The sequence below is a fragment of the Neolamprologus brichardi genome, chromosome 3, assembly GCF_056152115.1.
Source record: "Neolamprologus brichardi isolate AB-2024 chromosome 3, ASM5615211v1, whole genome shotgun sequence".
Taxonomy (NCBI): Eukaryota; Metazoa; Chordata; class Actinopteri; order Cichliformes; family Cichlidae; genus Neolamprologus; species Neolamprologus brichardi.
Genome location: NC_142106.1, coordinates 47,318,254 through 47,340,294, shown reverse-complemented (window position 1 = coordinate 47,340,294; position 22,041 = coordinate 47,318,254). Strand labels below are relative to the sequence as shown.

Sequence of the window (22,041 nt, the reverse complement as noted above, 5' to 3'; positions counted from 1 at the left end):
TTTTTTCATTCATATAGCACTATTGTAATCATACTGACCACTATAAACTTCAAGCACTTTATCTACCTCTAATTCATAGTAGATTTAAAATCAGAAGTTAACCCAACCCATATGGAAAAGATGTATATAAATCTTATAAAGTTTGTATCTGTCTTGTATGAAACTTGTATGAAAAGCATACAAGAGTGAAAATACATATAAGATCCCTTGAAAAATTATATAATGAAACTTGTATGTTTTGGATACTTACTAAAACAATATATGAAAGTAATGAGAAAGTGGCCACTTTCATGAGTAAATCATGTAAGCCTTATATGATTTATATATGATTTACTCATGAAAGTGGCCACTTTCATGAGTAAATCATATATGTTTTTATTATTTCTTTTCCATATGGGAATAGGCATGGCTTTGAATAGTGAAAAAAAGCCAACGCACCTGGAGCTAACCCAGTTTTCATCATGACCTTACAGGAGGAATATCCAGTCAGAGGAAAGATCTTGCTCTCGTCCAGTGACCTCCAGATGGTGCTACAAGTGGAACATAATCAGTAAGTTCTCATGTCAGCCTAATCTCTCATATACCCTCCTCTGCCTCTGATGTTATTGGTACACAGTGCTATCTGGTTGACTGCTGTCCATTTGTTGTCTAGCTGTTTTATTTTATATTTTTTTGCTTGCCTTTGTTTTATTATCTGAATAATTAGACAACTAAGATTTAATGGGCCTGTTAGTGGTCTTTTGCTCTGATGACTCTAGCTGTTGGTAAACACAAATGAATTCTACTCCAGAGGTCCAGCAATATCAGCTGTCACCAGTGCCTCTAGTTACCTTTACTTCTGGTTGCTCAGGTGTCTTTGACTTAGCCAGAAAGAAGTCTACCTGGAGCCAGCTACGGTTACCTTTTCTGTGCTCAACACACACTGCCTCACCAGCACTCATTTTTCCTTGTGACTTGCCATCACACCCTCTGTCGGTCTGGTGCTGATGCACACTAGTCTTAATACCAAATAATAACTAGAAAAGGTTGCATTTCCTGCGAAAATGCACTGTGAATGCCGTGTAGAAATATTTTTATTTATCAAAAGTACTACAAAATAGCAGAAATACTATTATTTAGCAGAAATACTATAACATAGCAGAAGTACTATGATTTGTCACAAATACTACCATTTAGCACAAATACTATAATTTAACACAAATACAGTGGAACCCCGACTTACAAAAATTTTGACTTACGAAAGACCCTCTGGAACAAATTAATTTTATAAGTCGAAGCACCTTTTTCCATCGCCTTTTGAGTGAGGCGATGCTGGCTGAAGATGAGGTTCTTGGTGGAGGAGTGGCAGTTTTCTATTTTATCTATTTCTTAACGTGGGCATTTCCACGGGCAGAAATTTCCTACCCTCGAACAAATGTAATTCATGGCCAAACGGTAATAGGTAAGAAAAAAATTCTTGAATCATGAGCGTCAGGAGTGTCTGAAGATATATTGACACAAGCCTCATGTCTTAACTTTGCTTCGTTAAGGAGACATGACAATTAGAAAATGTGTCTCATTGGAGAATTCCAGCGCTGATTTTGAACAAAGTGTCCATTGAGCTTCTATGGAGAGTTTTCAGACTTTGTGTTGCTCTGAGGAGATTTTCCAAAAATCTCTAACTCCCACAACAATGATAGTGACATTTTCTGAAAGCCATAGAAAATACCTATGTTTTGATGTGAAATTGGTGAGGGTACAGAGAAAAAACATGGCTCAGCCCAGCAAGCAAAGCTGGTGATCACACTGGGCTAAAATGGGCCAAAAAAAAGGCATAAAAAGCTTAATATCTGGAAAAAGTATAAAAGTTATGAGCACCAAAAGATATAGCACGCTTCACCTCTTTTCAGCACAATTTTTTAACTTTTTCACCTCTTTTCAGCACAATTTTCAGGTTCTGTCTGCCTATTCTGTCTTTGCTGCACAGCTGCCTCTTCTCTTATTCTCTCCCCCTCTCTCGCCTGTTGCTACTAAAATCATGAAACTGATCAATGATCAGCTGATCGGCTTTTCTCTCTTGTTTGTTTATCTTCCACTTTGCGCCAGAACGAGGAAACCAGCGGATGTCGCGCTAAACAACAGCAGCACGTTTAAGCTTGATCAGCTGTTGTTAGAATTTATTTGATATTAATTTCTAGTATCAGCTGATGTTTTCTGGAGCCACAGCTGTAAAAGCTGCTGGACATTATGTCGGTTTGGATATCCTAGTGAGAGTTGTCAACACTGCGGCACTGTCTGCCGACTTGCAGTTTTAAGGCTGAAATGAGCCCGCCAGCACTCTGTAGCGGCCGCGACCACTGGCAATAAGGAAAGGCTGCTTTTCATAGAGGACTTGCTTGGGGAGATGTCTTCTGGTTGACTCCAGCTCCCAGAAGAGCCTCGGGAACTCTCCTGTGATCTTTGCATACCTCCAGAATGGATTATTATTTAATCTGAAAAATTTGGTTAGATTTCCCACTTACCACTACAGGGAGCCCAAATACCACCAGTAATATGTGTATCACAGTTTGAGAACCACTGATCTAGACATAAAATTAAAGCCTTGATAACTCTAAAATCTGAACACAGAAAATAATTGGCTAGGACCTTTAGATCTGCCTTAGCAGTGATTGAATGTAATGGATAAGTGGCTGGATATCTGGCTGCTTTACACATTACAATCAATAAATACAGAGAACCAGATTTTAAAGGGGGAAGAGGACCCATACAGTCTATTCTAGATGAGAGTACTCTTAAAAAAGGTGTTTGACTTCACTGAAAATGCTTGTCTAGCACAGCACAGAAAGTCTAAGATCAGGCAACAAAGGAGGTTTGAATTACAGGGTGGGCCATTTATATGGATACATCGTAATAACATGGGAATGGTTGGTGATATTAAAGTCCTGTTTGTGGCACATTATATGTGAGGGGGCAAACTCCTCAAGATGGGTGGTGACCATGGTGGCCATTTAGAAGTCGGCCATCTTGGTTACAACTTTTGTTTTTTAAATAGGAAGAGGGCTATGTGACACATCAAACTTATTGGTAATGTCACAAGAAAAACAATGGTTTGCTTGGTTTCAACGTAACTTTATTCTTATGCACCCTTACGAACTCCAGCTACTGCAGCATCTCAACGAGGATGACCCAGATCGGCGCACAGAATTTGCAGAATGGGCAAAACAAAAATTGGAGCAGGACCCTCAGTTCATGCAGAAGATTTTGTTTAATGATGAGGCAAACTTTTATGTGAATGGTGAAGTTAACAAACAAAACCACCGCTATTGGTCTGACACTAACCCACATTGGATGGATCCCTCCAAGACTGTTGGAACAACAAAAGTGATGGTTTGGTGTGGTATATGGGGTACAACGATAGTGGGTCCATTCTTCATCAATGGAAACCTCAAGGCCACTGGATATTTGAAATTGCTACATGATGATGTGTTTCCCTCTTTATGCACTGAAGCTGGCACATTCCCTGAGTTTTTCCAGCAAGATGGTGCACCACCACATTATGGGTGCCAGGTCCGAGCATTCCTAGATGAACAGTTTCCTGGAAAGTGGATTGCTCGTCGTGGACCAGTTGAATGGCTCCCAAGGTCTCCAGATCTGACCCCCTTAGACTTTTATCTTTGGGGTCATCTGAAGGCAATTGTCTATGGTGTGAAGATACGAGATGTGTAGCACCTGAAACTATGGATACTGGATGCCTGTGCTGGCATTTCTCCTGCGGTGTTGCTATCAGTGTGTGAAGAGTGGGAGAAGAGGGTTGTATTGACAATCCAACACAATGGGCAGCACATTGAACACATTTTATAAGTGGTGAGAAACTCACCACCCATCTTGAGGGATTTGCCCCCTCACATATACTAATGTGCCACAAAAAGGACTTTAATATCACCAACCATTCCCATTTTATTATGGTGTTTCCATATAAATGGCCCACCCTGTCTTCTAATGATACTGCCTAGGGGAAGTATGTATAATGTAAAATGAATTGGTCCTAGCACTGAACCCTGTGGAACGCCATAATTGACCTTAGTGTGTGAAGAGGACTCTCCATTTACATGTACAAATTGGAGTCTATTAGATAGATATGATACAAACCACTGCAGCACAGTACCTGTAATACCTACAACATGTTCTAATTGCTCTAATAGGATATTATGGTCGACAGTATTGAACGCTGCACTAAGGTCTAGCAGGACAAGCACAGAGATGAGTCCACTGTCAGAGGCCATAAGAAGATCATTTGTAACCTTCACTAAAGCTGTTTCTGTGCTGTGATGAGCTCTGAAACCTGACTGAAACTCTTCAAATAAGCCATTCCTCTGCAGATGATCTGTTAGCTGTTTGACAACTACTCTTTCAAGGATTTTTGATATGAAAGGAAGGTTGGAGATTGGCCTATAATTAGCTAAGACTGCTGGGTCTAGAGATGCTTTTTGAGTAAAGGTTTAACTACGGCCAGCTTGAAGGCCTGTGGTACATAGCCGATTATTAGAGATAGGTTGATCATTTTTAAGATCGAAGAATTAATTAATGGCAGGACTTCTTTGAGCCGTTTTGTAGGAATGTGTTCTAAAAGACACGTTGATGGTTTGGAGGAAGTAATTATTGAAGTTAACTCAGAAAGATCAATTGGAGAAAAAGAGTCTAACTGAATATCAATGGTACTAAAAGTAGCTGTAGATAATATTACATCTGTAGGATGATTATTGGTAATTTTTTCTCTAATAATAAAAATGTTATTTGTGAAGAAGTTCATGAAGTCATTACTAGTTAACGTTAAAGGGATGGTTGGCTCAACAGAGCTCTGACTTTTTGTCAGCCTGGCTACAGTGCTGAAGAGAAACCTGGGGTTATTCTTATTTTCGTGGGAAATTTGTTTTGTCACAGCAGGAAGTGGACAGTGCAAAAGTTATGAAGCAAAAATTAGAATATAATAAGAATAAATACAGTACACAACTGTACAGAATATAATAAAATAAAATACTATATACAGTAGAATAAAATAGAATAAAATATACAATAGGATAAAAATAGAATACAAATGCTGTATACAACTGAGTAAAAATACAACGATGCCAGAAAAGAGTATTGCACTTAGTGTTATTGCACATGTGTGGATGTGTGTGTTTGAAGTCTTGAAGTTGGAGTCTGACAGCAGTATGGAGGAAAGACCTGTGAAATCTCTCTTTCCCACACCGTGGGTGCCGCAGCCACTGAAGGAGCTGCTCATTGCTGTCACAGTCTCCTGCATGGGGTGGGAGATGTTGTCCAACAGGGATGACAGCTTAGCCACCATTCTTCTGTCACTTACAACCTCCACAGGGTCCAGAGGGCATCCTAGAACAGAGCTGGCCCTTCTGATCAGCCTGTTCAGTCTCTTTCTGTCCCCGGCAGAGATGCTGCCACCCCAGCAGACCACACCGTAAAAGATGGCTGAGGCCACCACAGAGTCATAGAAGGTCTTCAGAATAGTAAGATGTTCTGGCTTTGCGGAGGGCTTTCTTTCTTTTCTTACAAACAATTTCTCCAGGCTAAATGATGATCCTCTAAATTTGTGACACGCCATTTCCTCTCCAGCTTACGAGTTATCTGCTTTAGGCTATGCGTTTGAGAATTATACCACAGAGTCAGGTACATCTGTTTTGAGGCCTTAGTTTTCACAGGAGCTACAGTATCCAGAGTCGTACGTAGTGAGGAGATAAAATTATTAACAAGATAATCGACCTCTGTTGGAGTAGCGTTCAGGTAGCTGCTCTGCTCTATGTTTGTACAGGGCATTGAAGATGATAACAGTGAGTGGATTATATTCTTAAACTTATGTCTGTGAAGGTTCTCAGTCATCCAGGTCATCGTAGTCAAAGGAGCTTGCAAGGGCGTAGATTTGGCATGGACGGAAGGGACGTGTCCCCACCAATAATTTGATCTCTTCGAGTAAAGAAAAAAACCCCAGATCTGTTAGCGTCTCATTCACCCAGCGGAGCAGAAAGAGTTAAATTACGTTCTCTACTGGAGTCCTACGTCATGTGACAAATCTGGCCAATGTGATTGGCTGTGCCTTTCAGGGAGCTCTGTTTAGTTTTAGCAGCGGCAAGCCTGCGCTGCGAGGAGGAGAGGAGGACGGCAGCAAAGAGGAAGAACCTGGATGTAAGAAAGTATTTTTCAAAGAAACCTGTAAGTCACTTAAACTCAAGTTCACTCATAAAATGTGTCACAATAACGTTACAGGCTATGTAGACTTTGGCCCACATCAGTCTAAAATTGTATGTAACCATGAATAACGTGTTTTGGAAACTAACTGCACAACATGCAGTTCATTTATTATGTTTTAAACCTTGTGATCCACAAAAAGTAAGAGTAAAACAAGAACTGACTGCATTGCAGTCAGGGCAGGAGCAGGAGCTTCGCTCATGCGCGATTTATTTGCAGTTTGGACCTATAGGTGTGACCATCTCCTGCTCTGACAGCAGCTCGGGTGGACTTCCGCGTGAGGACTATCTGCCGCCTGTGAGCCCCACTGACAGTGTTGCCAACTTAGCGACTTTGTCGCTATATTTAGCGAGTTTTCAGACCCCCTAAAAAAAGACGTGAAAGCGCATATCGCTTTTACTCTCAACAAGCAGCGGGTGCTGTAACGCAGTCAGTTCTTCTTTTACTCTTTTACTCTTATGCTGTTTTGTGGATCACAAGGTTTAAAACTACTTACAGTGGGGCAAAAAAGTATTTAGTCAGCCACCGATTGTGCAAGTTCCCCCACTTAAAATGATGACAGAGGTCAGTAATTTGCACCAGAGGTACACTTCAACTGTGAGAGACAGAATGTGAAAAAAAAATCCATGAATTCACATGGTAGGATTTGTAAAGAATTTATTCGTAAATCAGTAAATCAGGGTGGAAAATAAGTATTTGGTCAATAACAAAAATACAACTCAATACTTTGTAACATAACCTTTGTTGGCAATAACAGAGGTCAAACGTTTACTATAGGTCTTTACCAGGTTTGCACACACAGTAGCTGGTATTTTGGCCCATTCCTCCATGCAGATCTTCTCAAGAGCAGTGATGTTTTGGGGCTGTCGCCGAGCAACACGGACTTTCAACTCCCGCCACAGATTTTCTATGGGGTTGAGGTCTGGAGACTGGCTAGGCCACTCCAGGACTTTCAAATGCTTCCTACGGAGCCACTCCTTTGTTGCCCGGGCGGTGTGTTTTGGATCATTGTCATGTTGGAAGACCCAGCCTCATTTCATCTTCAAAGTTCTCACTGATGGAAGGAGGTTTTGGCTCAAAATCTCACGATACTTGGCCCCATTCATTCTGTCCTTAACACGGATCAGTCATCCTGTCCCCTTGGCAGAAAAACAGCCCCATAGCATGATGTTTCCACCCCCATGCTTCACAGTAGGTATGGTGTTCTTGGGATGCAACTCTGTATTCTTCTTCCTCCAAACACGACGAGTTGAGTTTATACCAAAAAGTTCTACTTTGGTTTCATCTGACCACATGACATTCTCCCAATCCTCTGCTGTATCATCCATGTGCTCTCTGGCAAACTTCAGACGGGCCTGGACATGCACTGGCTTCAGCAGCGGAACACGTCTGGCACTGCGGGATTTGATTCCCTGCCGTTGTAGTGTGTTACTGATGGTGGCCTTTGTTACTTTGGTCCCAGCTCTCTGCAGGTCATTCACCAGGTCCCCCCGTGTGGTTCTGGGATCTTTGCTCACCGTTCTCATGATCATTTTGACCCCACGGGATGAGATCTTGCGTGGAGCCACAGATCGAGGGAGATTATCAGTGGTCTTGTATGTCTTCCATTTTCTGATGATTGCTCCCACAGTTGATTTTTTCACACCAAGCTGCTTGCCTATTGTAGATTCACTCTTCCCAGTCTGGTGCAGGTCTACAATTCTTTTCCTGGTGTCCTTCGAAAGCTCTTTGGTCTTGGCCATGGCGGAGTTTGGAGTCTGACTGGTTGAGGCTGTGGACAGGTGTCTTTTATACAGATGATGAGGTCAAACAGGTGCCATTCATACAGGTAACGAGTGGGGGACAGAAAAGCTTCTTACAGAAGACGTTACAGGTCTGTGAGTGCCAGGGATTTTCCTTGTTTGAGGTGACCAAATACTTATTTTCCACCCTGATTTACGAATAAATTCTTTACAAATCCTACCATGTGAATTCATGGATTTTTTTTTCACATTCTGTCTCTCACAGTTGAAGTGTACCTCTGGTGCAAATTACTGACCTCTGTCATCATTTTAAGTGGGGGAACTTGCACAATCGGTGGCTGACTAAATACTTTTTTGCCCCACTGTATAAACACACACACACAAAGTAACTCCACCAGAGTGCCTATTTCAGGTCACTTTTGCCGGTCCAAGCCCGGGTAAAGGAGCAGGGTTGGAATTGTGACATTAAAAAAAACAATAATTGCTAAAATAAATTTAATTTGTAGTTCTAAATAAACTCTAAATGCATTTAGGACGTTTTTTACTCACTTTATGTCTCTTCCACGATGTTATTTCTCTGTCCAACAACATAGGTTACAATTACATTAGCATGACCAATTATGCAAATTAGGTGATGACGTCATTTAGCGACTTCTAGCGACTTTTAGGACGGCCAATAGCGATTTTCCTTACTGAGGAGTTGGCAACACTACCCACTGAGAGTAAGAGCAATACTTGTTTCCACGTCAAAAAGTCGTCATAAGTTTCCCGATAACACCAGAAAAAGTCGCCAGATTTGTCGCTAGTCGCTTTTTAGAAAAAAGTTACTAAGTGGGTTTGAAAACTCGCTAAATATAGCGACAAAGTCGCTAAGTTGTCAACACTGCGGCACTGTCTGCCAACTTGCAGTTTTAAGGCTGAAACGAGCCCGCCAGCACTCTGTAGCGGCCGCGACCACTGGCGATAAGGAAAGGCTGCTTTTCAGCAGCACTATTAGTTATCTCAGTCTCAGAGCAGCATTTCTAATTTTGATTGAAGCTGTCGGAGAAAACGGCAGCCTCGAGCGAGCCAGGATATTAGTTTACAGAGGCTGTTAAAATTATATGTCTAACGTTAAAATGTTGGTGACACAATAATTTCATCCTAATGGCACTGACAGATTCATAGGGTTAATTTTTGAGACAAAATATCATGAGGTAGTCACGATTTTGCAAATATTCCACCTTGTAGTGCAGTTTGCACAGTAAAAATGCACTCACCCTACAAACATTACTGACGAGTCAAGATCTGCACAAATTGACAGACACACTGAAGCAGCTACACATTTTATTCTTATTGTCATGTATGTCCTATTTGTCAGCTGACAGAAGAACCAACACAAAGCTCAGAGAGCAATGGTGACACAAGATCACAGGTGAAATTGGATGATGACTTGTTGGTTCATGACTGTATTTGAAGCACATGTGTGACTGCATGTATTTGGAATGTCTCACTGTTATTTATCAGGTGACAGAGGCAGCTCTGCCATGTTGTAGCTCGGGCTGATGATTTGGTGCTACAGATTAACTACTATTTATTATCATGACAATTGTCAGGCTGCTTTTAGTCATCCCAGTATCCTCAGTTGAGGCTGAAAGAAGCTTCAGTGCTCTCAGAAGATTAAAAACATGGCTAAAGTCAACAATGACTCAAATGAGATTAAACAATGCTGCTGTATGTCCACCAGGAGAAACTGGACAGTATAGATGTAAAACCAATATGCCAGCAGTTTATCTCAGTTAACGAGAGGAGCAGGCATGTGTTTGGCTGCTTCACATAGTGGACATTGAGTTGTTGTGTGGGGACACCAGTAGTATTAATGTCTGTTGCTGTAACAGTAGCTCATGCTTAGAATAAAAAATCCCAACTCATTGATTTGATCGGGGCAATAGTGTGGCTAAAATGTTGCATTATTTTGCTGAGAGATCTTTTACTTTGTGGTAATCTTGGATGGACATAAACCACCAGGTCATTCAGTGTTCCCTTAGTGCTAATGTATCAGAGATGTTGGTGTAATGCAGACGTTCCCAAAGTGTGGGGCCCGCCCCCTAGGGGGGGCGCAGAGCCATTGCGGGGGGGGGCACGGCATGAAAAGGGAAAAAAAACAACAACAACGCTTGGACACTGCTAGCACGGGCGCCCACACAAACGCAAAGCAGGAGATGAAGCATAGCTGAATATGTTTCCAAACAAACTTCATTCTAAGCCAAAGACTAGAAAATATGGTGAAGCAAATCTTCCCTTTGGTTTCACCTGCACAAGTGCCAAGGTAGGTCTCCCCGCAGGATTGGTTTTCCCTTTGTTGGGAGCAGCGCTGGGCTGTTTAAATCACGGACAAACAGTATCCCACATTCTTGATTTGTAGTTCACAAACACTTGTTGTAATGACTAACTTCTCCTGACATTTTGGAGATGTTAGCTCTTTATACAGTAAAGTTACAGCGGGATACAAATAACATCAGGCTGATCCTGCCACGATTTGTTCCCCCGGTTCAAATCACGGACAAACAGCATCCTACAGTTATTTATGTTTTTGAACCCATTTTGCAGAGTGATTCGAAACGCCGTTTACGTGTGGATGAAACAGCTGCGTTTTCAAAAATACCCGTGTAGGTGTGGACGTAGCGTAAAAGACTTAGTAGTTTATTTTTTTTTACTACCTGTAATTTATTGCAGATTACTTGTATTTGCTTAATTGTTTACTAAATGTTTGAGGTGTGAAATAAACCGCAATGGAGCAAAATATGGGTGTGTGTGGTTGGAGGATGTGTTCGTGCGCGCGCGAGGGGGGGCGCGAACATTTTCTTGTAAAACAAGGGGGGCCCAGCAAAAAAGGTTTGGGAACCACTGGTGTAATGTAACTGAAGTAATGTTGTTAAGTCCTTGAACTCATATTTGTTTATTGTCATGACTGTATTTCAGGGCTGGACTGGCCATCGGGCATACCGGGCATTTGCCCAGTGGGCCGCTCGTGATTTTTCGTTTTTATGGGCCAATGGGGTTTTCTTCCTTTTCTTTTTTTAATGATATAAATGAATGGTGGTGGATTGGCCAGTTGGTCATGATCGACTCTGGGCTGGACCAATTACAGCCGAGGAGTTGGCAACCCTTTTAGTTATAGGTATATGTAATTATAAATTAGGTGTTACTATTTAGAATACCAGAATAGGGAAGGTGGTGTAGGTTTAAGTTTATTATAAAGGCTTTAAAGGATTTATGACTTTTCCTATAATACCATGGTGGGCCGGTCACTAGTCAAAATGCCGATATTTTGTCCCAGTCCAGCCCTGCTGAATTTGAAGTTATTTTTATTTTTGTATGATACCTGATTTATATTGAATATGGCTGAAGTAAACTAAAGTCTAAAATACTTAGTCATTTGTTTAATTGTAATTTAGCATTATATAACTCACATATAAAACTATCAATTATAATTTTAAATGGTTTAAAAGCATGTAGAATAGCATATGTAGGCAAGTACATTTCTCCTTTTGTTATCAAGAAGCAAAGACAAAAAGGAAAAAAAAAAAACCTGAATCATTCGTCCCCACCAATGCCAAAACAAAATCTACGCCCTTGGGAGCTTGCAAAGAAAAGCGTCTGGACTTCTTTAAGTTACTTGAAGACGTTTCACGTCTCATCCGAGAAGCTTCTTCAGTTCTAAGGTCAAATGGTGGAGAGTCCCAGATATAACCCTAGTGGGAGTATCCCCCCACAGAGGGACAAAAGGACCCCCTGATGATCCTCTAATCGTCTGAGCCAAGGTGTGAAACTTGGTGTGGGTCGCAATCAGCCAGGGTTTCGGGTGAGTTCATTGTGAAACCTGGCCCCATCTTATTATGCGAATTCCTGAGGTCAGATGGCCCAGGATGTGAGTGGGCGTTAAGGCGTCTGGGAAGGGATCTCAAAACTGGATTATAGATGGCAGAGAGTTGGTGTCGTAAACCACCGCCTCTGTTCAAAGATGGTCGCTTACAGTGGACATAGATGGCTTCTTTCACTCCTCTTTCAAACCATCTGTCCTCTCTGTCCAAAATGTGAACATTGGCATCCTCGAAAGAGTGACCTTTGACCTTTAGATGCAGATGGACAGCTGAGTCTTGTCCTGTGGAGGTGGCTTTTCTGTGTTGTGCCATGCGCTTGTGAAGTGGCTTTTTGGTCTCTCCAATGTAGAGGTCTGGGCATTCCTCGCTGCACTGTACAGCATACACCACATTGTTAAGTCTGTGTTTTGGAGTTTTGTCTTTCGGGTGAACCAGTTTTTGTCTGAGTGTGTTGCTGGGTCTGAAATGCTCTGGGATGTCATGCTTGGAGAAAACCCTCCTGAGTTTTTCTGATACACCGGCTACATAGGAGATGACAATGTTGTTGCGTCTGTCCTTCTTATCCTCTCTTGAGGGAGTCTAGAGTCTACTCTCCACTGCTGTGTAATCAATTATTGTAAATGTAAATGTTATCAGGAAATGATCAGACAGGAGAGGGCTTTCAGGAAACACTGTTAAATGTTCAGTTTCTATTTCATATGTTAACACAGTGGTTCCCAAACCTTTTTTCTAGGCCCCCCTTTGTTTTACAAGACAAATGTCCCCCCCACTCCCCATGCGCGCGCGCACACACACACACACACACACACACACACACACACACACACACACACACACACACACACACATATTTTTCTCCATTGCGGTTTATTTCACACCTCAAACATTTAGTAAACAATTAAGCAAATACAAGTAAAAAGCAATAAATTACAGGTAGTAAGAAAATAAACTACTAACTCTTTTATGCTACATTCACACCTACACGGGTATTTTTGAAAACGCAGCTTTTTCGTAAACGGCGTTTCGAATCACCGAAAACTGAGATTTTTTAAAACTCCTTTTTTGCGTTTATGTGTGGACGAGGAATACAGAGTTCGTCACTCAATGTCAAAGGTATGTGCCTTTTTTCTCATCACGCTGTGCGCCACGTTATTGTTTACATGAGATGAATTGCAAAATGGCAGATAGTCAGATTAACAGTATTTTGTCTCTATCTTCAGGTTTTACACGCTTACATACACACACCCAGCACTAAATCAGATAAAAAGTCTGAGAAATCAGACAGAAACTCTGTGTAAAGCCCAGGTGGACGATAGATGGCATTGGTGGGGACGGATAATTCAACCACCGAACCCTGCCCTGTTTCTTTTTTTTTTTTCCTTTTTGTCTTTTCTTCTTGATAAAAAAAAGAAGAGAAATATACTTGCCTACATATGCTATTCTACATGCTTTTAAACCATTTAAAATTACAATTCATAGTTTTATATGGGAATTATATAATGTTAAATTACTATTAAACAAATGACTAAGTATTTTAGGCTTTAGTTTACTTCAGCCATATTCCATATAAATCAGATATCATACAAAAATAAAAATAGCTTCAAATACAGTCATAACAATAAAAGAATATGACTTTAAGGACTTAACAACATTAGTTCAGTTATAGTACACCAACATCTCTTATACATTAGCACTAAGGGAACACTGAATGACCCGGTGGTTTTTGTCCATCCAAGATTACCACAAAGTAAAAGATCTCTCAGCAACATTATGCAACATTTTAGGCACTATTGCTCCGATCAAATCAGTGAGCTGGGATTTTTTATTCTAAACATGAACTACTGTTACAGCAACAGACATTAATGCTACTGGTGTCCCCACACAACAACTCAATGTCCACTATGTGAAGCAGCCAAACACATGCCTGCTCCTCTCGTTAATCTATAGCACCAAAACATCAGTCAGGTACCAGTTACCTTGCCTCTTCACCTCTGTCCGAGCTACAACATGGCAGAGCTGCCTCTGTCACCTGATAAATAACAGTGAGACATTCCAAATACATGCAGTCACATAGAGCTGGGCGATATATCAAGTTTTTAAAAAATATCGATATATTTTTATACGAGATATAAGATGTGACAATATCCTTTATATCGATATAGTCTATGTTACGTTATAACTATACTTGTGGAGCCGCAAGTTTTCCTCTCTTTCGTCCACTTTTGTCTTTACTCAACATTACTCGGCCTCACCCCTCCTTCACTGAACACAACTCCCCCTCCTCCCCCATCGCTTCACCTGCAGGAAGCGACAAGATGGACACGGCAAATCTCCGTTAACGAGTTACTGCGCATCGCCCCGTGCGTGGGGCTGGACGCCGTCAATGTGTTAGCTAGCTAACCACGCTAACGAGCTAACCACGCTAACGCCATGCAGCCCAGAGGCGCTGCACAGCCTAAAATCCTTTCATTTTCTCAAAAGTTGACAGCGCGCCTTATGTATGAATTCTGGTTGTGCTTGATGGCCGCGAACAGATTTTATGTGGTACACAGCGCTCAGCAATCTGTCAAAAAATGTTTTAATACGACTTTGGTAAGCTACGGAGCTGCACCGCTAGATGGATTGTCAGAGCATTACGGCGACCGAGGAGCCTCGCGGAGTGATACGTACTGTGCTTCAACGTAATATTACCCTACTGTGTATAAGGACCATAAATGGCACCTGTTAAGAGACATGGTTACGAAGAGGATTTCAAACTCAATGCTGTCAGTCACACAGTAGAAGTTGGGAACAGAGCAGCTGTGAAATCTGTCTTTGTTACTATGCTCAGCGTCTGTTAGTTTACATTTTGACTGCACAATTGTGAGCTTTTTGTTATGCACAAAAACAACATTGTTTTCTTTTATTTATGCAACATTATTATTTAATAAATGCTCATAATTTATTTTTGAGTAAATTTTATGTACATCTATGCTCTATGTTAATAAAAGTGCCTGTGTGACATCTGGAACACAGCTTTGACTAAGAACTCTCTTTTTGTTCTTACTTTATGGCTTAAAATGGCTTAAAAAATATCGAGATATGAATTTTGGGTCATATCGCCCAGCCCTACAGTCACACATGTGCTTCAAATACAGTAATGAACCAATAGGTCATCATCCAATTTCACCTGTGATCTTGTGTCACCATTACTCTCTTAGCTTTGTGTTGGTTCTTCTGTCATCTGACAAATAGGACATACATGACAATAAGAATAAAATGTGTAGCTGCTTCAGTGTTTCTGTCAATTTGTGCAGATCTTGCCTCATCTGTAATGTTTGTAGGGTGAGTGCATTTTTAAAACAAGTTGTGCAAACTGCACTACAAGGTGGAATATTTGCAAAATCGTGACTACCTCATGATATTTTGTCTCAAAAATTAACCCTATGAATCTGTCAGTGCCATTAGGATGAAATTATTGTGTCACCAACATTTTAACGTTAGACATATAATTTTAACAGCCTCTGTAAACTAATATCCTGGCTCGCTCGAGGCTGCCGTTTTCTCCGACAGCTTCAATCAAAATTAGAAATGCTGCTCTGAGTCTGAGATAACTAATAGTGCTGCCTGTGGTGCAGTTAGTTTCCAAAACACGTTATTCACTGTTACAATTTTAGACTGTGGGCCAAAGCCTAGCATAGCCTGTAACGTTATTATGACGGACACATTTTATGAGTGAACTTGACTTTAAATGACTGACATGTTTCTTTGAAAAGTACTTTCTTATATCCAGGTTCTTCCTTTTTGTGGCATCCTCCTCTCCTCCTTGCAGGGCCTTGCAGTGCAGGCTTGCCGCTGCTAAAACTAAACAGAGCTCCCTGAGAGGCACAGCCAATCACATTGGCCATATTTGTCACATGAGGTAGGACTCCAGTAGCGAACGCAATTTAACTCTTTCTGCACCGCTAGGTGAATGAGATCTTTTTTTTTCTTCTTTCTATCGGGTTTGTTTTTCTTTACTCAAAGAGATCAAATTATTGGTGGGGACAATTCAATAATTGTTGGATATTGGTAGGGACATGTCCCTTCCATCCATGCCAAATCTACGCCCTTGGATGATAACAAATAAGACTGGTTTCTGAGTTTTACAGCTGGGGTGGACAAGGTTAAGCATCAGGCTTTCAAATGAATTAAAAGTCTGTCTTGGTCTTGGTCATTAATTAATAGGCTGGTGTGAAAAATTGCTGCCACACCGCCCCCTCGGCCTGTGCTTCGAGATTTCTGGTAGTTAGAATGACTCGGGGTTGTTGATTCATTTAAACTGACATACTCATCCTGCTGCAGGATTTCTGTAAGGCAAAGTAAATCGATTTGTTGATCAATTATTAAGTCATGTACTAACAGAGACTTGGAGGAGAGAGACCTAATATTTAATAATACACATTTCACTGTTTTACTCTTTGGTTCAGATGTGGATACTGTATTGTTCTTTCTTTGTGATTTTTTTTTATGTTTAAATTGTTTATTGCTGGATTTTAGTTTGTTTTTTGTCTGTTTGGGAGCTGACACAGTCTCAATGGAGATGGGTTTTTTGGGAGGGTAGCAGGAGGAGAGAAGCTGCAGAAAGGCGTGTAAGACTGCAACTCTGCTTCCTGGTCCCAACTCTGGATAGTCATATTTTGACAAGACCAGGTTTCCTCCAGAAGGTTTGCCAATTATCTATGAAGCCCACATCGTTTTTTGGACACCACTCAGACAGCCAGCAATTTAAGGAGAACATGCGGCTAAACATGTCACTCCTGGTCTGATTGGGGAGGGGACCAGAGAAAACTACAGAGTCCGACATTGATTTGACAAAGTTACACACGATTCAATATTGATTTTAGTGACCTCCGATTGGCGTAACCGGGTGTCATTACTGCCGACGTGAATTATGAGTTTACTGAATTTACGTTTACCCTTAGCCAGCAGTTTTAAATTTCCTTCAATGTCGCCTGCTCTGGCCCCTGGAAGACAATTGACTATGGTTGCCGATGTCTCTAGCTTCACATGTCTGAGAACAGAATCACCAATTACCAGAGTTTGACCCCCGGCGGGTGTGTCGCCGAGTGGGGAAAAACTGTTAGACACATGAACCTGGGGTGGTGTACTTGGGGCTTCTGTTTAAGACTATGCTTCCTCCTCACCGTCACCCAGCCGCCCTCTTTCCCCAGCTGCTTGGGGTCTGCCGGGGAACAGCGGGGCCTACGCTATCTTCGGCTGCACCAGCTACAGGGGCCTGGCTAGCTACAGGTGAATGAAGGGTCCGAAGCCGAGTCTCCAATTCAATAATCCTGGCCTCCAGAGCTGCAAATATGCCACATTTGTTACAAATCTCATTACTGCTAAAGGAGGACGAGGAGTAACTAAACATCTGACACAATAAGCAGGAAAGTGCAGGAGGGACAGGTGAAGTAGCCATGGTGCTAGCGAGTCGGCTATGAGCTAAGCTAAGCTAGCGAAACAGTACAGACAGTGAGTGAATACGTTGGCTATAAATTAGGTAGTGACTACAGGGAAACTGTGCTTCGGATGAAACGTGAAAATTATACTATGAAAAATGAATGTATATAAAAGTTTTTAATTAAATTGCTAAGCAGATAAGCTACTCAAAAACACCACTGTGTTTGAGCAGGAACAGGAAGTGATACTCTACCACAGAGAGAGCGAACACCAAGTGACAGTGCTACCAAGAGTTAGGAGAGATCCTTTTCAGTTTTTTCTTTCATCATCTCCAACTCTCTTTGGTGTTTAAATCTCTCATGGTTCAGCTGTAATGAAAATTCTTTCTGCTATTCAAATGTTAAGTTTGTGATTGCTGATATAAGTATGTTTGGTAAAACCTTACCTTTAGTTCAAACCAAAATTCTTGCAGTGTTTTAATAGTTAAAACATTGAAATCCTGCCTCCAAGTATGGTTCCTACAGGAAGACTGTGTGGATAGGGTCAATTCAGTAAAAATCTGTCACCAACCTTGACTTATCAAAGGATTATTAGCGAGTTCATTTAACTACATGTGTCTCAGATTTTGTGTGTCACTGTCATTTTCTGTAGCACAATTATGTGCTTTGGTCTCCTAAAAACCCCTGCTATATTCCAGTGTCTCATTCACATTCTTTTTGTACACATTGTTTTGTTGGTATAAACAATTATCAATTTTCACACATAAAGAGTGAAAAAAAGTTTATAACAAGAAAGTATTCTGTGTGATCTTGGCCTCAGGTTGTGTGTTTGATTTGCTCTCTACCACTGATGCTGACACTTACATTCAAAAGGGATTTTAAAAAATTATGTATTTTATAATTACTTACACTTTCTTCTGTTTCTCCTTCTCTCTCTCTCTCTCTCTCTCTCTCTCTCTCTCTCTCTCTCTCTCCACACACCCCCCCCCCCCCCCCCCCCTCTCTCTCTCTCAGTGAGCTTTTGGGTCAAGACTTTGCAGAGACATACTACACAGAGGATGGGAAACCTGTTACTCTTACTAATCACAATTACACTGTAAGTATAAAGAAACAAGAAGAGGTAGATGCCTAAGAAAATTTCATTTATATTATCAATCTATTCAGGCTAACTCATCTTAAAGAATCTCCTGATTCTAACATTAACTCAATCTCTGTGCTCTAAACTTGGGTCTCTGTTTGTGAAGTTCATTGTTCCAAAAAGCAGGCAGATCAGTTCCCTCTCTTCATAGAATGGTTCTTTTAACCCAGATTTTTGAGATAAAATGACATAAACAAACAGACTCTAGTAATGGTGCTAAAGTACTGAAACTTGTTTACTTCCTAATGCTAGCTGTTTCTATTTGAAGGGCAGTCTGAGATTATAGGAGAGAGAGAGAGGGTGAGATCACTTTACTTTGGTATGTTTGAATTTGTGTACTTTTAGATTTGACAATGCACGCACTGCTTCCCTTGGACCAGCTGACGAGCACTGTGAGGGTCATGTTCTTTACTTTTCCAGCGTTCAGTACCACCAGGCTGACCCTCCTGGGTGATAAGCTGAGAGTGATGTGGGTGGATGCCTTTCTTGTTTCCTGGATTGTTGATTGTCTGTGATGACACAGTGTACCGGGCTGTGGTTGACTTCTTTGTCACGTGGTGCAAGCAGAATCATCTGCAGGTCAGCGTGACAAAGACCAAAAAATTGATTGTGAACTGTAACCTCTGGTACAATCCAGGGGGTCATTGTGGAGGACTATAAATAGCTCGGAGTACACATAGATAATAAACTGGAGTGGGTTAAAAATACCACTGCATTCTCAAGGAAGGGCCAGAGTCAACTCTATTTTCTGAGGTGGCTGAGAGGGCTGGACTTGGACAAAAAATTGGCCTGGGCATTTTGACTAGAGACTAGCTCACCAGGTATTATAGGAAAAGCCATGAACCCTAATAAACTTAGACCTACACCATCCTCCCTATTCTGGTATTCTAACCCGTACTTAGTGGAAACCAAAAGACTGCTTCGTTGAGTTAACCTCCTGAACTATCTACAGGGTGGGCCATTTATATGGATACACCATAATAAAATGGGAATGGTTGGTGATATCAAAGTCCTGTTTGTGGCACATTAGTATATGTGAGGGGGCAAAACCCTCAAGATGGGTGGTGACCATGGTGGCCATTTAGAAGTCAACCATCTTGGATACAACTTTTGTTTTTTCAATAGGAAGAGGGCCATGTGACACATCAAACTTATTGGTAATGTCACAAAAAAAACAATGGTGTGCTTTGCTTCCATGTGTGTGTTGTCCTCCCTCTGAGTTGTCTGTTTCACAAATGTGTCTGCAGCTGCCTTCACAGTTGCGAAGTACCTGCCGATACTTTTAAGGCTATCTTGTGTGGCTGTCATCATATGATGGGCAGAGAAAAGTACTTCAACAGAAGAGTTGTATGCTCAAACACTCTAAGAAATATCTGTGCTGTTAACAGTTTCATGCTTCAAGAGACACTCTTTAAAGCCTTGTGCTTTGGCATGAACAGCTGGCTTTTCTTTTTCCCTCTTTTTAATCTTCCAGCGTGAGCACTGCATCAACAAAGAGGGCATCATCATCTGGTTTTCCAAAATGTCCACAAAGATTTTTTGGAGGGCATCATGCTTGGCGCACCACCATGTCTCACCTATTGGACTGAAGCATCTGTGTCTTGTCTCTTCTTGGGTTTGTTTCTCCCACAGATTAACCCTGTGATAGGACTCCTTGAACACTGTACTGCTCCGTTAGAGCTGGGCGATAGAACGATAACGATATGTATTGCGAAATAACTTTTTCTCGATAGAAAAGTTAAACTATTGCAATAAGCCTCATCTCTCTTGTCCTCTTAAAAAAAAACAAAAAAAAGAACAGCCAATCCAAATTAAGTAGTGCAGAGCCGAACCAATCACAGCCGCAGCGTCACGTCACGTGACTTGTTACGTACAGCACAAGTGCCAAGCCGCACATGTGTATTTGTTTGGGAAGCAGCCAGCTGCCGTGCCGCCCGGGTAATGGAGGAAATGAGTGTGCTGACTAAAGAAAAATCAACCGAGCGCGTGACCGAAGGTTACCGAAGAGAAAACCGATGATGGTTCCAATGCCGGAGAGATTGTTGAACAGAAGAGCCAAAGAAGTATTGTAGTGTGAAGGTATTTCGGCTATTTCAAGTCTGACAAAAACAGAATAGCGCGCACTGTAAATTGTGCCGAAAGCAAGTCTGGAAATACAATAAACCGGTGCATGCTCAATCTCTGACTGGAAGCGCTAAGTCGTCATTCGGCTTTTGTCAGACTAAAGTAACTGTTAAAACTGTTTGAAAAGCTAAGCTATACAACAAGGAGAGATTGAGAATTTCTCAGTTTATTTGATATTGTCAAAAGTTATTCAATTTTGTCTGTTCTTCTGTAAAACAAACTAAGATTTATTTTTAGAATTAATATTTTGTTTCTAAGTGGAATTTACAATTTAGTCTGTTTTGTTTGCTCTATTTTGAAACTTAAATGCTTTAGCGGCTGCCTTTTGTGTAGTTTGCAATATTTGCCTTTATTTGTCTGAAAAATTCTTTAAGTACATCTACCCTGTTGAACTTATTATGGGAAATTAATATTTAAATCAAAACAAGCTGCTGATTATTTCACATTTTACTTGTGAGCAACGGCACATTTAAATCTTACAAATATAGTTATTTGGCTTATATCGTGATATATATCGTTATCACCTGAAATGAAAAAACATATCGTGATATGAAAAAATCTTATATTGCCCAGCTCTATGCTCCGTGTATGCTTCGCACCTCACGATGGAGACGAGCCTCTCCTGCACAGTGTCAGTAACATACCTGATGATTACTGAACACTGATCATAACCTGTGATGTCTTGGGTTGTGTCTAACTGAACACAAAACATACCAGCTTTCTGGACATCACTGGCGATGCTCTCTTGAATGAGATGGCCAAGTGCATCAATCACTGAGTTGACAGTTGTTTTGGAGAGTAGGGCGGTGAGAGACCCTCTACCCTCTCTCTTGATCCACAGAACTGATGCAACTTGTTGCTTTTCTCAATGCAGTCATTCAAATGTTCTCCAAGGCACATATCACACTTGCCTAATAACACAGTCAGTTCCTGAAAGTTATCATGATTGATAGTGTTATCACCAAAAGTGTATGCAGCCTCATTCTCCACATGCTCATAGCTGAGTCGCCTCTACCCAAGTACTTTGACCACATTCACTATACGCTTGCCATCTCTTTTTCACTTGTGCTCTGTGAGCTAACAACTGACATTGTTGCCTTTTGAGCACCTCAAGAAAAAAGTGTAATGCTCTTTTCGTGCTCCTCTGTGCGCAGATGTACATGTCGCCAGTCACCCATGCCTGTTATAAATGCGCTGATGTCAGTCCACCTTGCAAATGCCAGACACAGAAAGCAGAACAATAAATGGCGTTCTTTGCAATAAGTAAGCCACTTCCTGTAGGTGCCATCTTTACAGCTGAACACCCTCATCACAACTGTACTGCTGGTGTTCAGCTGTGGGTAGTAATCTAAGAATGCCTGTAATATGGCAGGTTCAGGGAGAGAAAAATAATCTATGCCCTGGCTCTCACTCTCCTTCAATTCTCTCTCCTGCTCTTCTGTCTCCTCTGTTACAGACTTTTCCACTTGTGATGATGGATCAATCTGATGTAACATGCAAGGATTGGCACAATT

At 41.2% G+C, this 22,041-nt stretch overlaps 1 protein-coding gene across 1 annotated transcript in view; it reads left to right on the top strand.

Annotated features, from left to right (window-relative positions):
* LOC148104377 (disintegrin and metalloproteinase domain-containing protein 19-like) overlaps positions 1 to 22,041 on the top strand; it is an 80,352-nt gene that overhangs the window by 15,976 nt on the left and 42,335 nt on the right. The window contains exons 3-4 of the mRNA XM_087838357.1: positions 474 to 550; positions 18,280 to 18,361. Of these exons, the coding sequence (XP_087694483.1) occupies positions 474 to 550; positions 18,280 to 18,361 (159 nt within the window). The remainder of the gene's footprint in view (positions 1 to 473; positions 551 to 18,279; positions 18,362 to 22,041) is intronic.